Here is an 18,069-nt window from a genome sequence, read left to right as displayed (position 1 = left end):
CTGCACTTCAGGAGGACAGAAAGGAACAGTGTCCTGACTCATCACAACAGTATTCACAGAATACATTGTCTCAGTTTTTGCTCTGATCAGTAGGCTGATCAGACCCTCTTCTTCCATAAAGGGTCTGTGTTTAAGGAGGAGGTAACACCACATAATATGTACATTAATAACACTGGATGAAAGCCATTAACTTGCCAAATCTTGGCAAATGTAGTTGCCGAGTAGCTTATAGCCTGAAGCACATTTGGTTTTCCAGCTGAAGGACACAAACTTACCTTTTTACTACAAGCTTCAGCGTCTTGTGTGAACCTTTCACCAGACAGATTGCTTCTTGTCGGAAGCCAGAGAGGCTCACATCATTGATGCCAACAATTTCATCCCCAGCTAGTAACTTGTCCACAGCTGCAGCCTTGCTCCCATCTTCTATCTGGAAAAAAAAGTGTGTATCAAATGGTAGAATTATTGAGGTGCACAGTGCCACCTTTAAGATAATGAGTTCTCAATACTGGCTTCAACAAAAATTAATACAGTTTTTAAGTGCTTAGTGTAATTAAGAAGGTACATTAAAAAACACTGCAAAGAAATAGTAATGATACAGAGACAGTTAGGATAGGAAAGAAATAAAAGAGTGAAAACCTTCTGAGAAAACTAGAAAGCTTGAGGGAAATTTGGGAATACAACAAAGAACTTTGCTGTGTGTGCAACTGAGCACTGAACAGATTGCCCAGAAAAGTTGTGGAGTATCCGTTCATTGAAGATATTCAAGAACTGTCTGGACACAATCCTGTGCAATGTGCTCTGGGATGACCCTGCTTGACCAGAGATGTTGGACCAGATGACCCACTGTGGTCCCTTCCAACCTCACCCATCCTGTGAAAAGCATCTGTGATCTTGACCTCTGTTCAATACTGAACATGTAATCATACGTGCAAATAGAGCTTTGGGTAGGCATTTTAAAATCTGGTTCTCTAGAGAAGACAGTCAATAATATTAACCACATAGTCAATAACATTTACCACACAGCCAACTCCAAAAATCTGGCAATGCAATGAAACCTCAAAATACTGCTTAACAAGCTGGTCAGGAAAACAAAGGTATTTTCATCAGGAACATAAACATTTAGGAAAACATCTGAGAATTTAAAATCCATAAAGCTTTTTAACAGGTCTGACTAGAAGAAGAGATGATGGTCTGAGATCCAAGAAAGACACGATGTCACACTGCTGAAAAACAGCGACAGTAAGGGAAATTCACTGGAAGATTATTTTGCTGCCACAGGCATCTCTTGCACGCATTGAATTTTTACACAACTGTTCATAACATGGGACAAAACACATACAAGATAAATTAAAGATTTAGGCTTTTGCAATTCCCACCCCATTGAAGTTAAAAAAACCCACACTGCAAGAAGTTATCCATTTTCAAAATTTAAAACAAATCTCAAAAGCTTGAACAGACAGATTAACAAGTACCAACAGTTTGAGCAGATTTAAAACCAGGATTACAAGAATGTTGTGAGGTTTTGCAGGGAGCAAATTAGAAGGCCCAAACTCCAACTAGAAATTAATCTGGCTACTGCTGCAAAAGGCAATAAAGAAATATTTCCATAAATACATTAGCAACCAAAGGATGGCTTAAGGAGAATCCCTATCCTTCATTGGATGTGGGGGGGACCATCCCTTTAAAAGAAGTGGCACTTATGGCTATGGTTTAGTGGTGGACTGTAAGTGTCGAACACTTGCAATTCAGTCCCTTGGCTATCTCAGTTTCTTCCCATCTCCTCTGCTGTCAATGCAGCCTCTGGCTTCTGAGTTGCTTGGCCTCATGATCTATGCATTTAATTTTATTCCTCCCTCACTTGCTCATAATCCATATGTGCATCTTCTTGTACATTTGACACTTTGTCTTCAAAGCAAAGACTTTCATTTGTGTCTCCATTATATTTTGCATTGACTATAGTATCTCCAAGTCCCCCATTATTAAATGCCAGCAAACCTACAAAGGGTAATTCCTGGTAACCACCCCAACTGCAGAAAGCTTCATAAAGAACTGCCATCTTCTGAGGCACCAAAGTCAATCAGCAATGAGATAAATCCACAGGAACCCTAACTTCATGAATTCTGAAGCTCACAGTACAGGTTTTAGGAACAGTCCACCCACAAAAATATAATTTAAATAAGCTAATAAAAAAAGCAATATCTCTTGATGAAAGTACTCTAGGATGATCTCATACAGCACTCAATCTCAGTGCAGGCACATAAAAGCTCTCTTCATGTAATTTTATGATAGATGTTCTTAAAAATCTTCGGGCCTGTAAATCTAAGCCAAAAAGAATGCCATGAAAAATGCTTAGTCTTATATCCCATTCTAAAACACTCATTATTAATACTAATCAAGCAACTTCACTTTCAGAACTTATCTTAAAAAACCCACAGATAATTAAAGACAGAGCAAGTTTCTACATCCCCATACATCTAGTTTTCAAGTTATGACCTGTCCTCTGACCTGTTCGCGTATCCTCTGAACACCAAGAATTTACCAGAATACCAAGTTATCTCTGCAAATCTTCAGTAAAGCTAAAAACAAGGGAGTAGCAGTGGAAATTGCTTATACGTAAGGAAAGATTTCAGTTCAGACATGTCAAGTACAGAGTGTCTGCCATATGAGGGGACCCTGGAGTCAAGCAGAGCAAAACCAGAGAACAGCCTGGGACTCACATGTCTGAAGCCCAGTAGGTTAGCAAAGCAGGGCAAAAAACATTAATGAAAGTCAGAGTTAAATCAGTTAAACTGTAGGGAGAAGGTCGTGGGGGGGCAGGGGGCAGAGAGGGAAAGGATCTTGTAGGAGGACACACTTTAAACTCCAAATATAAATGTCAACCACTTGCAGCCTTTATGCCCAAGGCATAAAGGAAGGCACCCAAACATAACGACAAGGGTGAGAAGCTCCCGGGCCCTGCCACCTGGGCCCAAAACACCACAACAGGGTCTTTTTCTTGTCTGTATAAAAAAAAAGGAGGGGGGGGCAAAAATCTGTCTCCTAGAGTTTCAAGGAATGTTCATTGTTCTCAGTGAGTATGTTTGTTTTTTCTTCAGGCTGGCAATGCACTGATGGCAGGGAGTATTCAGTTACCCCCTCTGAGTTTTAATTTCAGCAGGGAAACTACACATTCCACAAAGTGCAAGCTTTCCAAAGAGACTCCGGCTGTCCAAAAAAACATTGATCAAAAAATTCTCAAAAAAGTATTTTAAAAAATCAAAACCCGAACACAAAGCTGAAGCCATCCTCATGAAAACTAGAAGTGGCTTTAATGCCTTGTCTTCAGATCACCTGCAGCTAGGGAGAATAAAAACTACACAGTAGAAGTCTTCCTAAGCTGAATAATTTAAACATGAACCTTTCATACATAGATCCCCAAATATGATTCCACTTGACAGTGCACTTTAAAGTGGAAATGGGAAAGTTAGGCAGAAAAAATACAATTTCTTCTGATACACTAGGAGTCCTTCCTTTAGTCATAACAACTAAAAGCATTAGGCTTTGCACACATACAAAGAAACACAGCCAGAAAAAACCATGAGGAAAAGACCTCTTAAAAAAAATATTGCCATACTAACTCTTTGTGTAAACTTGGACAGTGCAATTCTCCAGGTTTTCTCTCCTTCTGTTTACTAGTTTTAATATTTGTCTTTATTTATTTACCCATTTAGTAGTTTTCTATCTCATCAGTCCTTAAGTAGAAGTGTAAATACCAACCAAAAAACATAAAATATTTTAGAACTAGTGAATATACTTGACAATGTCACTATTTTTCACACCTCGACCTTGAACGTATTTTACTTACCATCTTCAGTCAGCTATGCTATGCTGTGTTCAGGATTTAAGCCCAACTTTTAAGACTGAAGTCTGTATTTCTTATCTATCTAGCATCCATTTCTTTTCGAATTTCAGTTGTCCAGAAAAACTAGGTCAATAGCTGAAAATAAAGCCTTGAAAATGCAAAGGGAGGTTTTAAAATAAAATCTTTCAGGAACGGTCAACACGAAGAGATCTACCTCAGTCACTGTCAGCTGGCAGATACGACAGGACGTAATCCTCAACAACCCTTCTGCTCAGTCTGGAGTAGTTGCAGGAACTGAACGCCTGTAGCACACACATCTCAAGATTTTTATAGCAATAGTAGGAAAAAAAAAAAGACACATAGAAGAAAAAAAAAATCAACACCTCATTTTCTTATAAATCACAGACATAAGTCTTCAAAAGACATGTTACATTACCTATCTTGGATGAGTAAGAGTTCTAGAAACGCCCCCGAACCATGTTTTTGTTATGTACTAAAAAAATCATACCGCTCTTACTATGCTAAATTAACAAGAGTAAACATGATGACTTCCTATCCTTAGCAGTGATGTTGGTATGCTACCAAAAAAAGTGTTTTCAAAAGGAGATGAAAAGGATGTTTGTTGACGAAAAGCATCTGCTTAGAGTCTCCAACTCTCACCCTGCTGTCCCTGATGACCTCTCTATAGCCAAGGACAAAAGCAAACTTTGGGATCTGTGCTTCAGGGAGGATTGTGACTGCAGACTTTGCCATCACAACTGTATCTACATTAATTGTCACATCTTCCCAAATTTATTTTTGCTTATAAAATATATCCACAAAACAGGAAGAAACACTGATTCAAGATGTAGGTAATAGGATTTAAAAAAAAAAAAAAAATGGAAAAAACAACACACATGTAAATCTGGTATGTGAAATTCTTCCTGTAAAAAGGAGAGAGCCTTGAAATGGGAGAAGAGCCGAGCCATGGAGAAAAAGCCTAACAGCTAAATACACAAACACATTCAAAGGACACAAGTCTGTATTCCCACTGTTGGTAATAAACAAAAAGGGGAAAATAACGGCCTATATCTGCAGCTTTGCATTGCTGTGGTGTTGATGGGGAGCACCAATTCTAGAACATGACCCCTTCACTTCTGTGTTTATCAGGTCTGACACTTTACTTAAAATACCCACATTCCTCTATAGACACCTGTATAAACAAGCAGGAGACAGGTTGGGGAAATGCCGTGTCACACGAGTGATCTAGTTTTGTTTACAAAGAGGACAGTTTCTTGTCCATGCTCTCTTTCGACAGGGTGGGAGACGGGATGGAAACCCAAACCCAGAGACAAACACAGGAAAAAACAGTGCCATTTATCAGCACTCTGCTATCAGCTGTGATAAACTATTTTATCATAATTCACTTCTTGTACAGCCAAGAAATTATTCTGTGGTTGTTTGTCTTATGAGCATCTAATACAGACTTTTTTCCAAAAACCTAACAATCTTTGTATGAGATGTTCAGAACAAAAAAATGTAGGAAATGTTAATTATTTTGATTTGCACAGAGTTAAATAAAGCAGAAAAACCTCTGTAGTTCAAGCCTGGCATTTGTGTAACTTTGAGCAATCAACAGAAAAGTAACAGAACTGACTTAACTCCAGTTATACATTCTGCAAATGCAGTCTTTAGTGGTGAGGGCAAGACTCATGTCTCAAAGAGAGGCAGAATAAAACAGAGGTACAAACTCCAACAGGACCAAACTGGTCCAAAGACAATGGATGTGTGTATGTAAGGCATCACTCACAGGCATGCATACACTAGAAGCTGGGCAAGGCTAATGCACTTGATTTTACGTTCCGACACATCTTTTCTCTCCCACTCTGATTTAATACTTGGACATTGAAAGAGATTGTTGGAAGGACACTTGGCAGGGAACAAACTCCGGCCCCCTTTTATAGATGGGCTCAGAAGCATATGTGGGAACAAGGCCCAAACCAATGCAGGATGTCTGCAACAAAGCAAGGAATTCCACAAAAACCTTCACATTACTGGAGGGTACCTGTAAACCCAAACCACATCTCTCCGTAGACTGCAGGTTAGATAACCAGCATTAACCACCCAACATGAGCTTTAAGGAACACCATATAAAGCAAAGAAAGTTTAATGATGTGCTACCAACTTGCAAAATCTGGGCCTGTGCAATACTATCCAATACTATTAACTTGGCAGTTGCTGCACTTTGATCGTGCAGATAGGCGTCTGCTGCGTTTGGTGACACTTTAAGTTAGCATGCAAGTCAGAACTTCCCTTTTGCATTTGTATCATAATTTCACACCCCACCAGTCATTGCCCATACTTGTTATTCCCAAAATTATCCTTAAACATTACAGCAAACAGCATCAAATTTTAGGAATGTTTAGTCCAGAGCAATGTATTTCCCTAATGGCAGTTTCTTTCTTCCCTACCCAAGGGCAATGGCTCATGGTCATTGTCACAGAACCACTGAACAGGCTGAGAAATCTCCCTGGTCTGGCTGTTCTTTTGAAGTGTCCACCATTGTGTTGCACAGATCTCGAGCTGGCAGGAGCCCTGCCTTCTGTCAACGAGTGATTCTTAAAAATCAAAATGGAAACATTTTTCTAAAGGGTAGAGTTCAGTAACAGGACACAGGCTATCGCACCCCTTTCTAATTGCTCTTTATTTGGTGCATTTAAACATTTGCATATTTGCCCAGAAATCTTTTTCTTTCTTTATTGTTTCTTTGTTTTAAAGAAAGCTTCATATTTTGAAAAGATAACCGTTGGTACAGTTCTTTAAGTATTTATTCAATTTTTGTAACGGTGTCCACACCACTGTTTTGATTAAGGGTGTGCTGTCACTTCCCTTGGAACAGGCAATTTTTGAGAGGGATTTATTACAGCTGTAAAAATTGACTCCAGGCTGAAACACAACTTCAGAGGTCCTCAAACCAGAAGTGTTTAAGAAGTTATGGTAAAACATCCACCATTTCCCTTTTTAAAAATTCACACATAAACTGATGAATACTTTATTTCAACCTACATTCAAAACAATACCTACTATAAGCCTGTGAGAAAATCTTTCCAATTATAAATCATCAGTTACTATTTCTAAAGAGGATACTGTTATTATATCTGATTCTTTAAATCACAAGCCTGTTATGAGCTCTGCACATTGAAGACCAATTAAAGTATTCGAAAGTTAAAAATTTAATGAAGCTTTTCCCCAAGAAACTAATGATAACAATTTCCAGATGAAAAGTATCAGGAAGAGAGACCTCATGTAGATTTGTAGGTTTTAAAAACTGAACAACAGATGTTTATTTTTAAAGGTTTTTTTCAAAGTGATTCCATTGTTTCAGCAACAGAAGTTGGAAACTTTTCATCACTGGTGAACACTTCTACTAGAGATAAATAAATTTTAAAAATCGTTAAAAAACCCTCCAAAACCCAAAAAACCCTTGATGCTTTGAAAGCATAGAGTATGTAAAATAATAGAGTATATAAAATAATGTATCAAAAAATAAAAAAGATGCGGCTGCTGAGTGTCAAGAACTTGGCTGGATTTTTTGCCATTAGTACCTAAGCTTTGCTAGATACATTTTACAGTTTCTAAATAATATTTGCACATAACTCACAGCAGCACACCTACATATATTACATCTCCACAAAGTAACTAAACATGTACAATCTTTGGAGATCTTTCTATACAAGAGCCCCTGCAGGAAAGCACAAGTTCACCAGGGAAGCTGCCCAGCTCTTACAGTCCTGACAACCCTAAGCTGGCAAGGCCAGAGCAAAGCCAAACAGACCCAGCTTACTAGGATTAAGAATAAGGCTAAGACAAGGGTGGAAAAGATAGAGATACTGGAAGCAGGGACAGTGGCAGAAGCCTGCTGGTGGTGCTGATCCTGAAAGAACTCCAGTCCTACTCCTCCCTCACACCAATGTAACACTTGCAAAGCATAGCTTTTTTTCCTAGCATTTGATCAACATTTAGACACATCCCTACTGCTGTTTAGAATTCAGACAAGCTGTATACTACGTAGTCAAAAATTACCAAGAAATAATTCCTGTTTACTTTCAGCCATGAGTTTGGGTTTGCATTTTACAGAAACTAAAGGCATCCAACCCAGAGGAACCCATTTCAGGTCACAGATATCTTACACTGTTCTTAAACATATCTTCCTTTTTTTTTTTTTCAAAATGACAAAATAATCTGTATAAGAATGGAGCACATAATACTGCTGCACATAATAGTGGTATGAAAAGAAATGGTCAGAAGGCCAAAAGAGAATTTTTTCTCTATATGCAGTTTACTTATTCTAACAAGCCTCCTACCAGAGAAGTTTGAAAGGGTTGGACTATACATATTTACTTGTCCAAGTTTACTTATGGATAATTATATATATAGGCTGTTTGAGTATGCAATCTGTGCAGCTACCATTAAGCATTTTTATAGGTCTACATTTTTGTATTTTCAGCTATTACAAACAATGATAAGAATGGTTAAAAAGAGGTTATGCCTAGAAACAACTTGTATTTTATCTATTCCAACTGATAACGTGAACAGACTTTCAAGAGGAAAAATACAACCTGACAAAGTAATCTTTATGATCGTAAGGTTCAAGGTTTTTACTTTGCAACTATCATACGCTTTCAACAATGCTGGTTTATCTTTCTGCTTTCCTGTCCATCTCAGGAAAATAATGTCACAGCTTGCCAATGTGCCCTTGACAATAACATACTGAATGCAATCCAACAGCCTGTAAAACCACTGCATAATTAGGGAAAGGGTAGGAGTTTCTGACAAATCAAAGAAAAAAACCTGAATGTGCCCGTATGGTCACGTGGGTAGGGTCGCACATTAATGACAAAGGAAAAGACTTACAGTTTGTTTGTGAAGAACTTCAACATGCTGCAAAGAAAGACATTGAAAGACCTGGTAGGTGGAAACAGAATGCTCACTGAAAATAGATTTCACCTACTTCATTCAGTCTATCATATATTCAGTCTAAATGTGACCTTCTACATAAAATTTAAGTTGAACCTATGCCTATGTCTACAAATTGCTGAGGTTTCAAAAAAAAAAAAAAAAAAAAGCAATACTCTTAGACACAGGTAGCACTGATTAAGATCCAGCAACAGAAAAAACTGCTTCATTGCCTATTAGTTTCAAAAGCACCATGATGGGTCTGCAAAAAGCCACAGGAATTTTACAAAGAGTGTTATGTTTTCATTTTAAATATTTCCTCTTGAACAGTTCATTTTTCACAGAATGCTTATCTTGACTAACTCATACCATTATTTAGTTATAGTCACGCCTGCTATTTGGAGCCTTCCATTTTTGTCATAGCACAAATGTTCATTTTTCAGACAGTGAGAAAGTATAATATTCCCCAACAAATCTTGTAAGAATATTCTTACCAACTCCTGAAACTTGATTTTATAACAAAAGTAAAAATAATTTTTAATAGTTACTGCAGAAGTACTTAGGAACCCACTGCTACACAGTGGATTGAAGAGAATGTAACATTACACATCTAAACAAATATGTAGCAGACAAACATTAATGAGAAGAGAATGACCTGCTCTCATAAATGATAGTAATTTTTTTCAGCAAGATTTCCCACCCCTTGCAGTATTATTCAACTTTAAAGAAAAAAAAGTTTCACCAAGGTGCTGAATTTTAAAACATGTCTTATTTGTTGATTCCCTCGCCCACTCCTCTGCAAAGAAAATAAATAAAAGCCTTCAGAAGAAGGGTCAGGCTCCTCCTAAAATTTGAGGGTTTTAAACCTTAACAACAGAGTTTGTTCTTTACATTAACTTTTGCTCTCTGTTCAAAATTGATATTAAGGTTCACACAGCACCCAAATTACAGGCTGAAGCCTTCCTTTGCAACCATTCTCCTCAACAATTCAATAATTTAAAGCCAAATTAAAACAAGAAGACACATTTATTCCTTCCTCCCCCACCCCAGTGGTAAAATAGGCAACAAAACCTAAAATTGTCTTAATTCGGCTTTATATAATCTATACAACCACATTTACTATAATTATGTAGTACCTCAAACTGAATAGACAAATATCTGTTCCCACTCCAGGAAACCCATGTTTCTGCTGTGCACTCTGTATGCAATTTCAATTCTTCATTCTTAAAGCAATAAAAACTCGGAAACAAGTGGGATGACCCTCAAGAAAACAAAAAGGCACATTATTACAGAAAAAAAAAGGTCTGGGTAACCTTGCCCTTAGTTTCTCCTCTGTTCTTGTTTATTACTCCCTCAGTAAAGGAAGAAGGTTTTCCCCGCTCCACTTTCACCCAGAACTCAAACGTTAAAAGATGAAGAAGCAAACACTAAATACAGCATTGAATATATTTTTTCTAAGGCAGGAACTACAATGCAATTGCTTCTAAAACTACTAAACAAAATTCAAAAAGCAAGTTGCAAAGGACTCTATGGCAGTTTCTACTCAATCTGGTCCACTTTGTCAGCTTGCAGTACCCTAAGCTGCCTGGTACAGTCAGACATCAGAGGCAGACTACTAATACAATTAACATAAATCTCTCATGATGCTCCAGTAATAAAAAAGCATGTCAATAAAGAAACTACCAGTGTTTTTATTGACAAGATGAAATAGTACCCATCTGCCTTCCTAGGGCACATACTCAGCTGAGCAGGACATGAAACATTCATGAAGCTCGAGGTGAGCACCAACATCTTAAGTCTGAGTCAGGAACTTGAAAAAAGTAAAATTCAGTTCTGTGGAGTGAGATTAATGTACACTCCAGGTATCAATCACATTATGGTATCCCTGCCATTTTTTCCCTAACCATCAGTTCTCAGTTGACATATATTTCAGATCTAACATAAAACCCCACAAAACCAAACCAGAAAACCAACACAAGGGAAAAAGACCAACCCAACAAAAACTCAAACATTGCAAAAACCCCCACAAACCCAAAACTTTCTTAAAAAGAGACATTTTCCTTTTTTTTCTAAACAGACCTAGCTGTTCATAATTTCAGGTTCTTCATTTTGTGTAGCTTATTCTATATACCGTTCCTTACAACTCCATCGCTTGATATCACAGAACATTAGAAGAAATTCCTTCCTCGTGAAAAATTTACCTCAGGAATTAGATATGCAAGGATTTTCAGTGCCTCTATGAGTATCTTGCCACTTTTTCTCTATTTTAGAGGTATAAGTTGTCCTAGAATTAATGAGAGATAATGAACTAATAAGATAATTATACTGGGTCAATGACAAAACTTTTTTTTTTTCTTAAGAAATTATAGGATTGTGCTGTGAGTTAGCAAATAATAATGCACTAAAATCACCATGGATTAAAATAATGTAAATTCACACAAGTAGAAGCTTCAAAAAGCTGCATGGATTTAGCAGTAAATTGTGTTGTGTCACAAGAGAGTATGCTTACTACTCTAAATGGACACTTCCCAAATTGGCTTTCATTTGCAGCTCTTTTTCCAAAGCTTTATTGTATTACACTTGTTGCTGACCTAATTAGCTCTAGGAGCAGGCAGATTACTCCAATGACTTAAAAAAGATAGTTTTAAAGACGTGTCAAAACATTACACACACAATTATCTGCATTTCCTGATTAAAAAGGTGCATTTAATTATGACAAAACTACTCAGTTTGACAAACATCTGTATTTCTGTTTGGCAAAAGTATTTGTCATCTGTGCAGATGATCTTATTAAAAGACACATCCTGTTCACGCAGCACAATCCATAACTTCACTGTGTAGCACTCACTCAAGTATGAGTGGAATCTTGGGTAAGAATGTTTGTACAATAATTCTTGCAACACGGGAGAAAATTCATAATTACACTTCTATTTTCCGACACCGGTGGTGGTACCACTGTATGTGCACATGTGCATGTCATCATACACACGGTTTATTGTCTCCCACTGCTGCCTACGCCGGCACACACAGACGCTTCTCAGGAGCATGGATTCCAGCAGCATGCAACCACACTAATGAAAAATTCATGTCTGAGCACACCAGTTTAGGATGTCAGTGTTGGCAGGAGGTTGTTTCAAATACCACATTGCACAGGAGATTCTGAACTTGCACATCTTGATAACTGACAGACCATTAAAGACTGACGTCCAGAAATTAGTCTGCAACACAGTTCAGGAAACTGAATATTTTGTGGAACCCACAAGATACTGTCTGTATTATTTATGAATGCCATGAAACAGCTGTTTTCCTTTGAGAGAAGATACATCTTTAAAGCATAACACTGAAGCATGCAAGAGCTGGGAGCAAAGCAGTATTTTAACCCACTGTTTGATAGTCCTGGCAATTTCCCGCAGGCAGTCTTATGACCATCTTCAGAAAAAAGCAACATGGGCCTTTTGGAGAGCCTGCCCAGTGTCAGCAGTATTTACATTCAAAACTTGCCTTTCCTTCTCAAGCCTGTCACTACAACCTGCCTTTCCTCCAAAAGCATATTCTGAGCAGAGCCCTGATTCTTCATATGGTGAAAAATAAAGGGTTCCCTAGACAAGAGCTATGCACATAGGCTTGAGATTGAATCACAAAGGAGGATTATTTTTGTACGCACTGACTTAGAAGTTGAAATTTCAAAGCAAATATTAAACTCATCCTGCAAATATCATTAGGTCACAAAGTATTATACTACTTAGCTACATGCTGAGTTCAAGAAAAACATCACTAAAAACAGCAGAGAAAGAATCTACTCTTCTGAATAATACTCAAATATTTAAATCACATACTATATTACATAGCATGCAACAACAGTTGCACACTAAAAAATTTTGTTCACGTTGTATTCAAATTACTCCAAATTCAGTAATTTTTATACTCTAAATTGTAGGAAAGCCTTTTATTAAGATTTTATTTATCATAGTAAAAGAAAGTTGAAGGTTTGACTTAAGCAGCAACTGGAAAGCCTTCTGCTTTCCAAATTAAATAGGTGACATGTTTCTGCATCATTTGTTCTGGGGACAGAGGCTGACCAGCCTTCAATAGGATAATTCAACATTTTGTGATTCAGGAAACTGTAGTATCTGGTGAAGATTCTGTTATGCATCTCAGACTATGATCAGAATCGCATTAGTTGCATCATAAACTAAATCATTAGGATGAAATTTTTTTTTTTAATAAAAACTACATCTAGAGACATGTAATTCTAACAGTACTTTGGTTCCTGAAGATGCCTGCACCTTTGCCTCATACCTGCCTTTATTCTGGATCACCAATCATGCAGGCTTACACTTCACTGGTACACAGCCGACTGGAGGGCAGAACCATGCCTCTTGCAGAAACTTAGGGAATGTCTTGCATTTTCATGTAAATCCATCATCCAGTTAGTCTTCTAATGTTTCCCTGCTGAAGCTAAAAATCAATAGCTCAAGCTTATTTCAGGTTGTGCAATCTTTCCTAAGAAGTTTGCTGCCTTCTTTTAGTATAGAAGTAACAGGTTGTTTCTCAAAACAGCCTCAGAGTTTGGCAGCATTAATGCATTTTTGCCCACCAATAAATCCTTCCTGGGATTCCTCAATCATACTTGCTCAAAGAATAAGTACTTTGAGATGCGGAAAAAAATAACTGAGGAGAGTGGTACCTTGCTGAGTGGTTCTGTGTCTCAGTAGTTATGGCTGAGGACTGGGTTGCACCTGGTGATGGGCGTATCTTCCATCCTTTAAATGGTAATGGCACAGAACAACATTTTAATCTCAACTTATCAGGAAGGGGCTTTGGAAAACATATTTTTGAGCCAAACATCTGACAGATGCAGCATATTCACAGAGCAGAGTAATTGCGGGTTTCTCTCTCTGCTTCCACAAGTATTAGCACACTTTACGCTCTTCATTATAAACATAAATGCTGGGAAGTTGAAATCTGTACCTAAGACTGCCCATTCACCTCTTCTCCAAGAAGCATTCTAATCATCATCTGCAAAAGAGAAAGGAAAAAACCCAGTGTGTGCACGTGTGTGTGTTAAAAAAGTCACATTCCCTTTGTACTCTCACCCCAGCCCTACCAGTCTGGGATTGCTTCCACACAGTGGTTAAGGAGCACTGCATGTCCCAGCATACAGCCTGGTGGTTAGAGCAGTATTCCAGCCATAGACAGGAGGTCAAACCACCCCCAAGCAGAGCAAGAAACATCTCTTGTTTTCTGGACATGCACTCCATGGATAGAACACAAAAATGAGCAAGCACCACTTCTGGTGCTGCCTAGTTTGGTCTCACTTTAAGAGGAGAATAATTAGCAATTTCTCAACTCAGAAAAAAGAAGAAAAAAAGAAAGGGGTGAGGAGGGAAGAAACAGCAGTTTACTCTAAGAGCTTGTGGTTTGTGAATTTGCTTTGCTACTGCAGTCCTGCCTCTCCTCTTCGAATGAATCTGGGAGAATTTGGACTGTTCCTCTGCACAGATGTCCATGTTGGGATACTCCTTTAAGTAGCTCCTTTCTTAACAGGGAAGTTTCTGGATTACCTATTTCAAGCACTTAATTACCATAAACTGCATATGGACTTCTAGGAGCTAAACATCAGACACTGCAATGACCAATTTGTAAACCTCTAGAGTTTTGTTTAGCTATGGACCTGAAGACCAGTTAATGATTTTTTGAAGTATGTGCCTGATCTTAGCTCTTGAAGAGAAACTTTGCTATTTTTACTGATAAGTATAACTCCTTTAAAAGAAATGGTACACCTAAATGTGGACTGGCACATTTTGCTTTTGTTTGTTTGTTTTTAATATTAAAAGACTGTATTATTACTAAATATCAAAGTTAAGGACTGTTGAAATTAAGAATGCATTGCAAGCCTTTTCCTAAGCAAGTCACTACAAATCCACTGGGTTTTTTTATTAGACAGTTATTCCTATACTTCCTGAGTTGTTCTTTGTTTCTCTACCTCAAGAACAGATAAGGACAATGAGAAGACTGAGTTCAGATGGCTTAGTTCTTCCTGTTTATGTTTATCTAGTCTTTCAGAAATAAGGGTCCGTACCTTCACATACACCTTGGTGAGAGAAAAGCACTACACAGGTACACCAGAAAGACATGTAGCTACATAAATTTGGAGGAAAGGCGCACTGGTGTGCTTGGATTTTTCTTTCCAGTAGAGGTGCAGATGTGCCTTTTGGGAGTACATTCCAAACCCCTCAGCTTCCTCCCACTAAGCTGAACAACACTCTTAATTTAGTGAACTGTGGAGAACAACACATACGTCCTCTCTGAAATACAGAAAGGCAGAGATGGGCTAGCAATAGTCTATTTAAGTTGGTCTGGGTCTGTACCACACAACAAGATACTAACAGCCATGGTATTGTGCCAATGTGGGCTTAGGATGATACTCCTGAGTCACTCAAGAGAGGGAAGAACCACAGCATTTTACATTAGGGAGTTTCCAGAGCTTGAGTAAAACTGAAGTGCAGGAAGTTAGATAACTCTGCAATAAAAGACCTAAAATCCCCATTTCATTATTTGGGGAAAGCTGCAGGGACTCCTGCTGCGTTCACATATTTTCTGAGCTATGTGAAATAACTCTAAGTAAAACAATTTCATGAAGATCTCTCAACATTACCAGTTAAAGCAAGCATGGTTTATTTACTAGACAGTACCTCTTCCTTCATTTTCTAAGCCACTGGCTTATGTTTCTGTACAGAATATGCAGGAATTTTCTTACTTTAAAATATTTGTTAGTTACTTGGAGAGACTGGTTGGCTGCATACAGGATTTTAGAGCTACAACAGATCCATAACTGTTATCAGTCATAGAGGTTTTTCCTTGTCTGGGTATCATCCAGTTTAAGTTTACAGATAAAACTTCACTGCATTTTCCATGTGGTTATCCAAACCACAAGTTTTTGCCTTCTATTCATAGTTTTCTCATTACAAATAGAAATCCCTTTCTCCTCCCTCCTTTATCAGTTATCTACTATAGCTATTATTTATATTTCAAGACTATTTCAAAATGTGAATTAACTTTCTGAAAGTACTATCTTTTTAGTACATACCCTTTTGAATTCCTATTTTAGAATTTTTTTGGTACAGAAAGTTTCTGGAACACTGTTGTACTACATTTCATATTGGAACTGTCATATTTCCTATTTATCAGTGAGGCCCAAAATGCAAAGAACATATCTTGTAGTCGGAGAGTTTTGTTATCAACAAAAGTGAATGAAGCATTTTGGGGTCCAATATATAGTTGTTTAGCAATTTACTAGAAATATAACAGGAAGAGTACAAAGAATATTCGTTCTGCTTTAGAAGTTCATGCTCTCAGTCCTACCCAGCATAGCCACTACAGCATGGATTGCATTAAAGACTACTAGTTTTTCCCCATTCATTACTTAACTGTAAGCAAATCTCCAGAGGAATACAGGGAGCATAAACTCTATTACACATGCAAAGTTCTCTACAGTGATCTTCTAAATGATACAGAACCAGACAGTCTGCCACAGAGCCAGCAATATCATCTGACATCACAACTATAGCTGGCTATCTCAGTATCAATTTTCCAAAAGCTTAGCAAAGAACAGTGAACAAACTGGTAAGTTAGTGTATTTAATAATGCTATGATTTACTTGCTAAAATGGCTTAAAGCTGTAAAAATGTAATTTTAAAAGTTTCCTACAAACGGGAAACAGAGTTCAAAACTCAATAAAAATGTTGCCTACTTCACACTTAAGCAAATATGCATTTTCAGGATTCTCACAGTGCCTGTCAAGTGCAAACAAGGAAAAATTGGTTGAGGTTTACAAATTGTGCAACTTAAAAAAGGGTCTTTTGATAAGTAACACAAGACTCCTTCTCCTGATAGTGTTATTAATTGGTAATGCTATTCCTCCATGCTGGTATTATGTTCCACCTCTGCCTTTCACTATTCCCTTTGCAAAAGGAATATTTTTTTCTTCAGGATGATAATCTAGATTAGGAGGCAATATAATCAGCCTCTTAATTATACATATGCACAAGGAGTACAACAGTTGCTCTGCTTGTCAAGAAGATTTAAAAATGTAAGCAGCACAGGGCCAGGAAAAAAACCCCATTCATTTAGAAAACTGAGTCTTCTACCATAAGATGACAAGTAAAAAAAGTGCAGCTCATTTACTGATAAAAATCTTACACGAGATTTATCAGCATATACTCAAATCCCATGCAAGAGAAAACTAATATAAGTCACTTTTTAATCAATTTCAACATTACAGATATTTTCAACACAGTAAATGATACATTTAAAAAACACCTTTAAGGCAACTACATTTTGCAACATGTCATAATTTTCTAAGAACACAGTGGAACAAGTTACTTTAACTACAAAACTGCAACAGTCAACTTCCTTTCCCAGAGCAGCATCCTCCTTAACCTACAACATTGTACCTACCAAAAGTAACAGTTATTTTTTTCAATTTAACAAGGAAAAACAAAACAAACAAACAAAAAACAAACAAACAAACAAAAATGAGACAAAGAACACAATACTAAATAAAAATATTCCCCTATAGAAATTAATTTGTGATGCAGCTGTGATGCATCATGTGTGATGCTTTTATGTTGTCCTATTGCCGAGGGCAGAAAACCAAAGGGTAATTCCATCACTCAGTGCACAACCACTCAAAGCAATCTCCTGGCACCAGTCCAGAAAACAAAGTCAAACTGGCCCTATTGAGGATTGCTGACCTTGCCACAAACCACCTGCCCTCCCAGAGCTCCTGCCCACCAGCCCTAGGGAGCCAGCAGGAGAGACAGCTCCCAGTGGCCCTAAGGTTCCATGGGCATGTGGGTGCCCTCAGAAGCTGTGCTCCTACTTGTGCAAACATGGTGCTGAAGAGGTCCCAAACATGGTCTCATGCCTCCCTGAAGGCTCTCACAACCGTCCCACCCCAGCTATTCCCGTTGTGAAACACTCGGGCTCCAATATTAGCAAATTACAGCGTAGAAAACTAATGAACATGTAACAGTTTTGCCCTTTCACCCTAAAATAAAGGCCCTTCCTTTTGCTTTCAAGCATAACCTTTTTATACTGGAGCTTTACTCTGCAGTGTACTGAATATTACCTTTTATCTAAGTATCCCAAGTATAAATTGCATTGAAATATTTACAGCACTGCAATGCCAATACTGTTGAAATACAGATTTGCCTAAGCTTATCAAATATGCAGCTTGTCTTGGGGGAAAAATTACATTGTATAAAATTTGAGCAAGGAATTCTCTGTTG

The 18,069-nt window shown here is 37.8% G+C and overlaps 1 protein-coding gene across 2 annotated transcripts in view; it reads right to left on the bottom strand.

Annotated features, from left to right (window-relative positions):
* Positions 1–18,069, bottom strand: part of SHROOM2 (shroom family member 2) — a 123,051-nt gene that overhangs the window by 74,197 nt on the left and 30,785 nt on the right. For both annotated transcript variants that reach the window (XM_027735241.2, XM_027735242.2), the window contains exon 2: positions 276–427. In XM_027735241.2, the coding sequence (XP_027591042.1) occupies positions 276–427 (152 nt within the window). The remainder of the gene's footprint in view (positions 1–275; positions 428–18,069) is intronic.

The sequence above is a fragment of the Pipra filicauda genome, unplaced genomic scaffold (genome assembly GCF_003945595.2).
Source record: "Pipra filicauda isolate LSUMZ 115617 unplaced genomic scaffold, ASM394559v2 scaffold160_size1671714_pilon, whole genome shotgun sequence".
NCBI classification, from domain to species: domain Eukaryota; kingdom Metazoa; phylum Chordata; class Aves; order Passeriformes; family Pipridae; genus Pipra; species Pipra filicauda.
The sequence above is the reverse complement of the archived record's forward strand: the minus strand, read 5'-3'. Positions and strand labels throughout refer to the sequence as shown.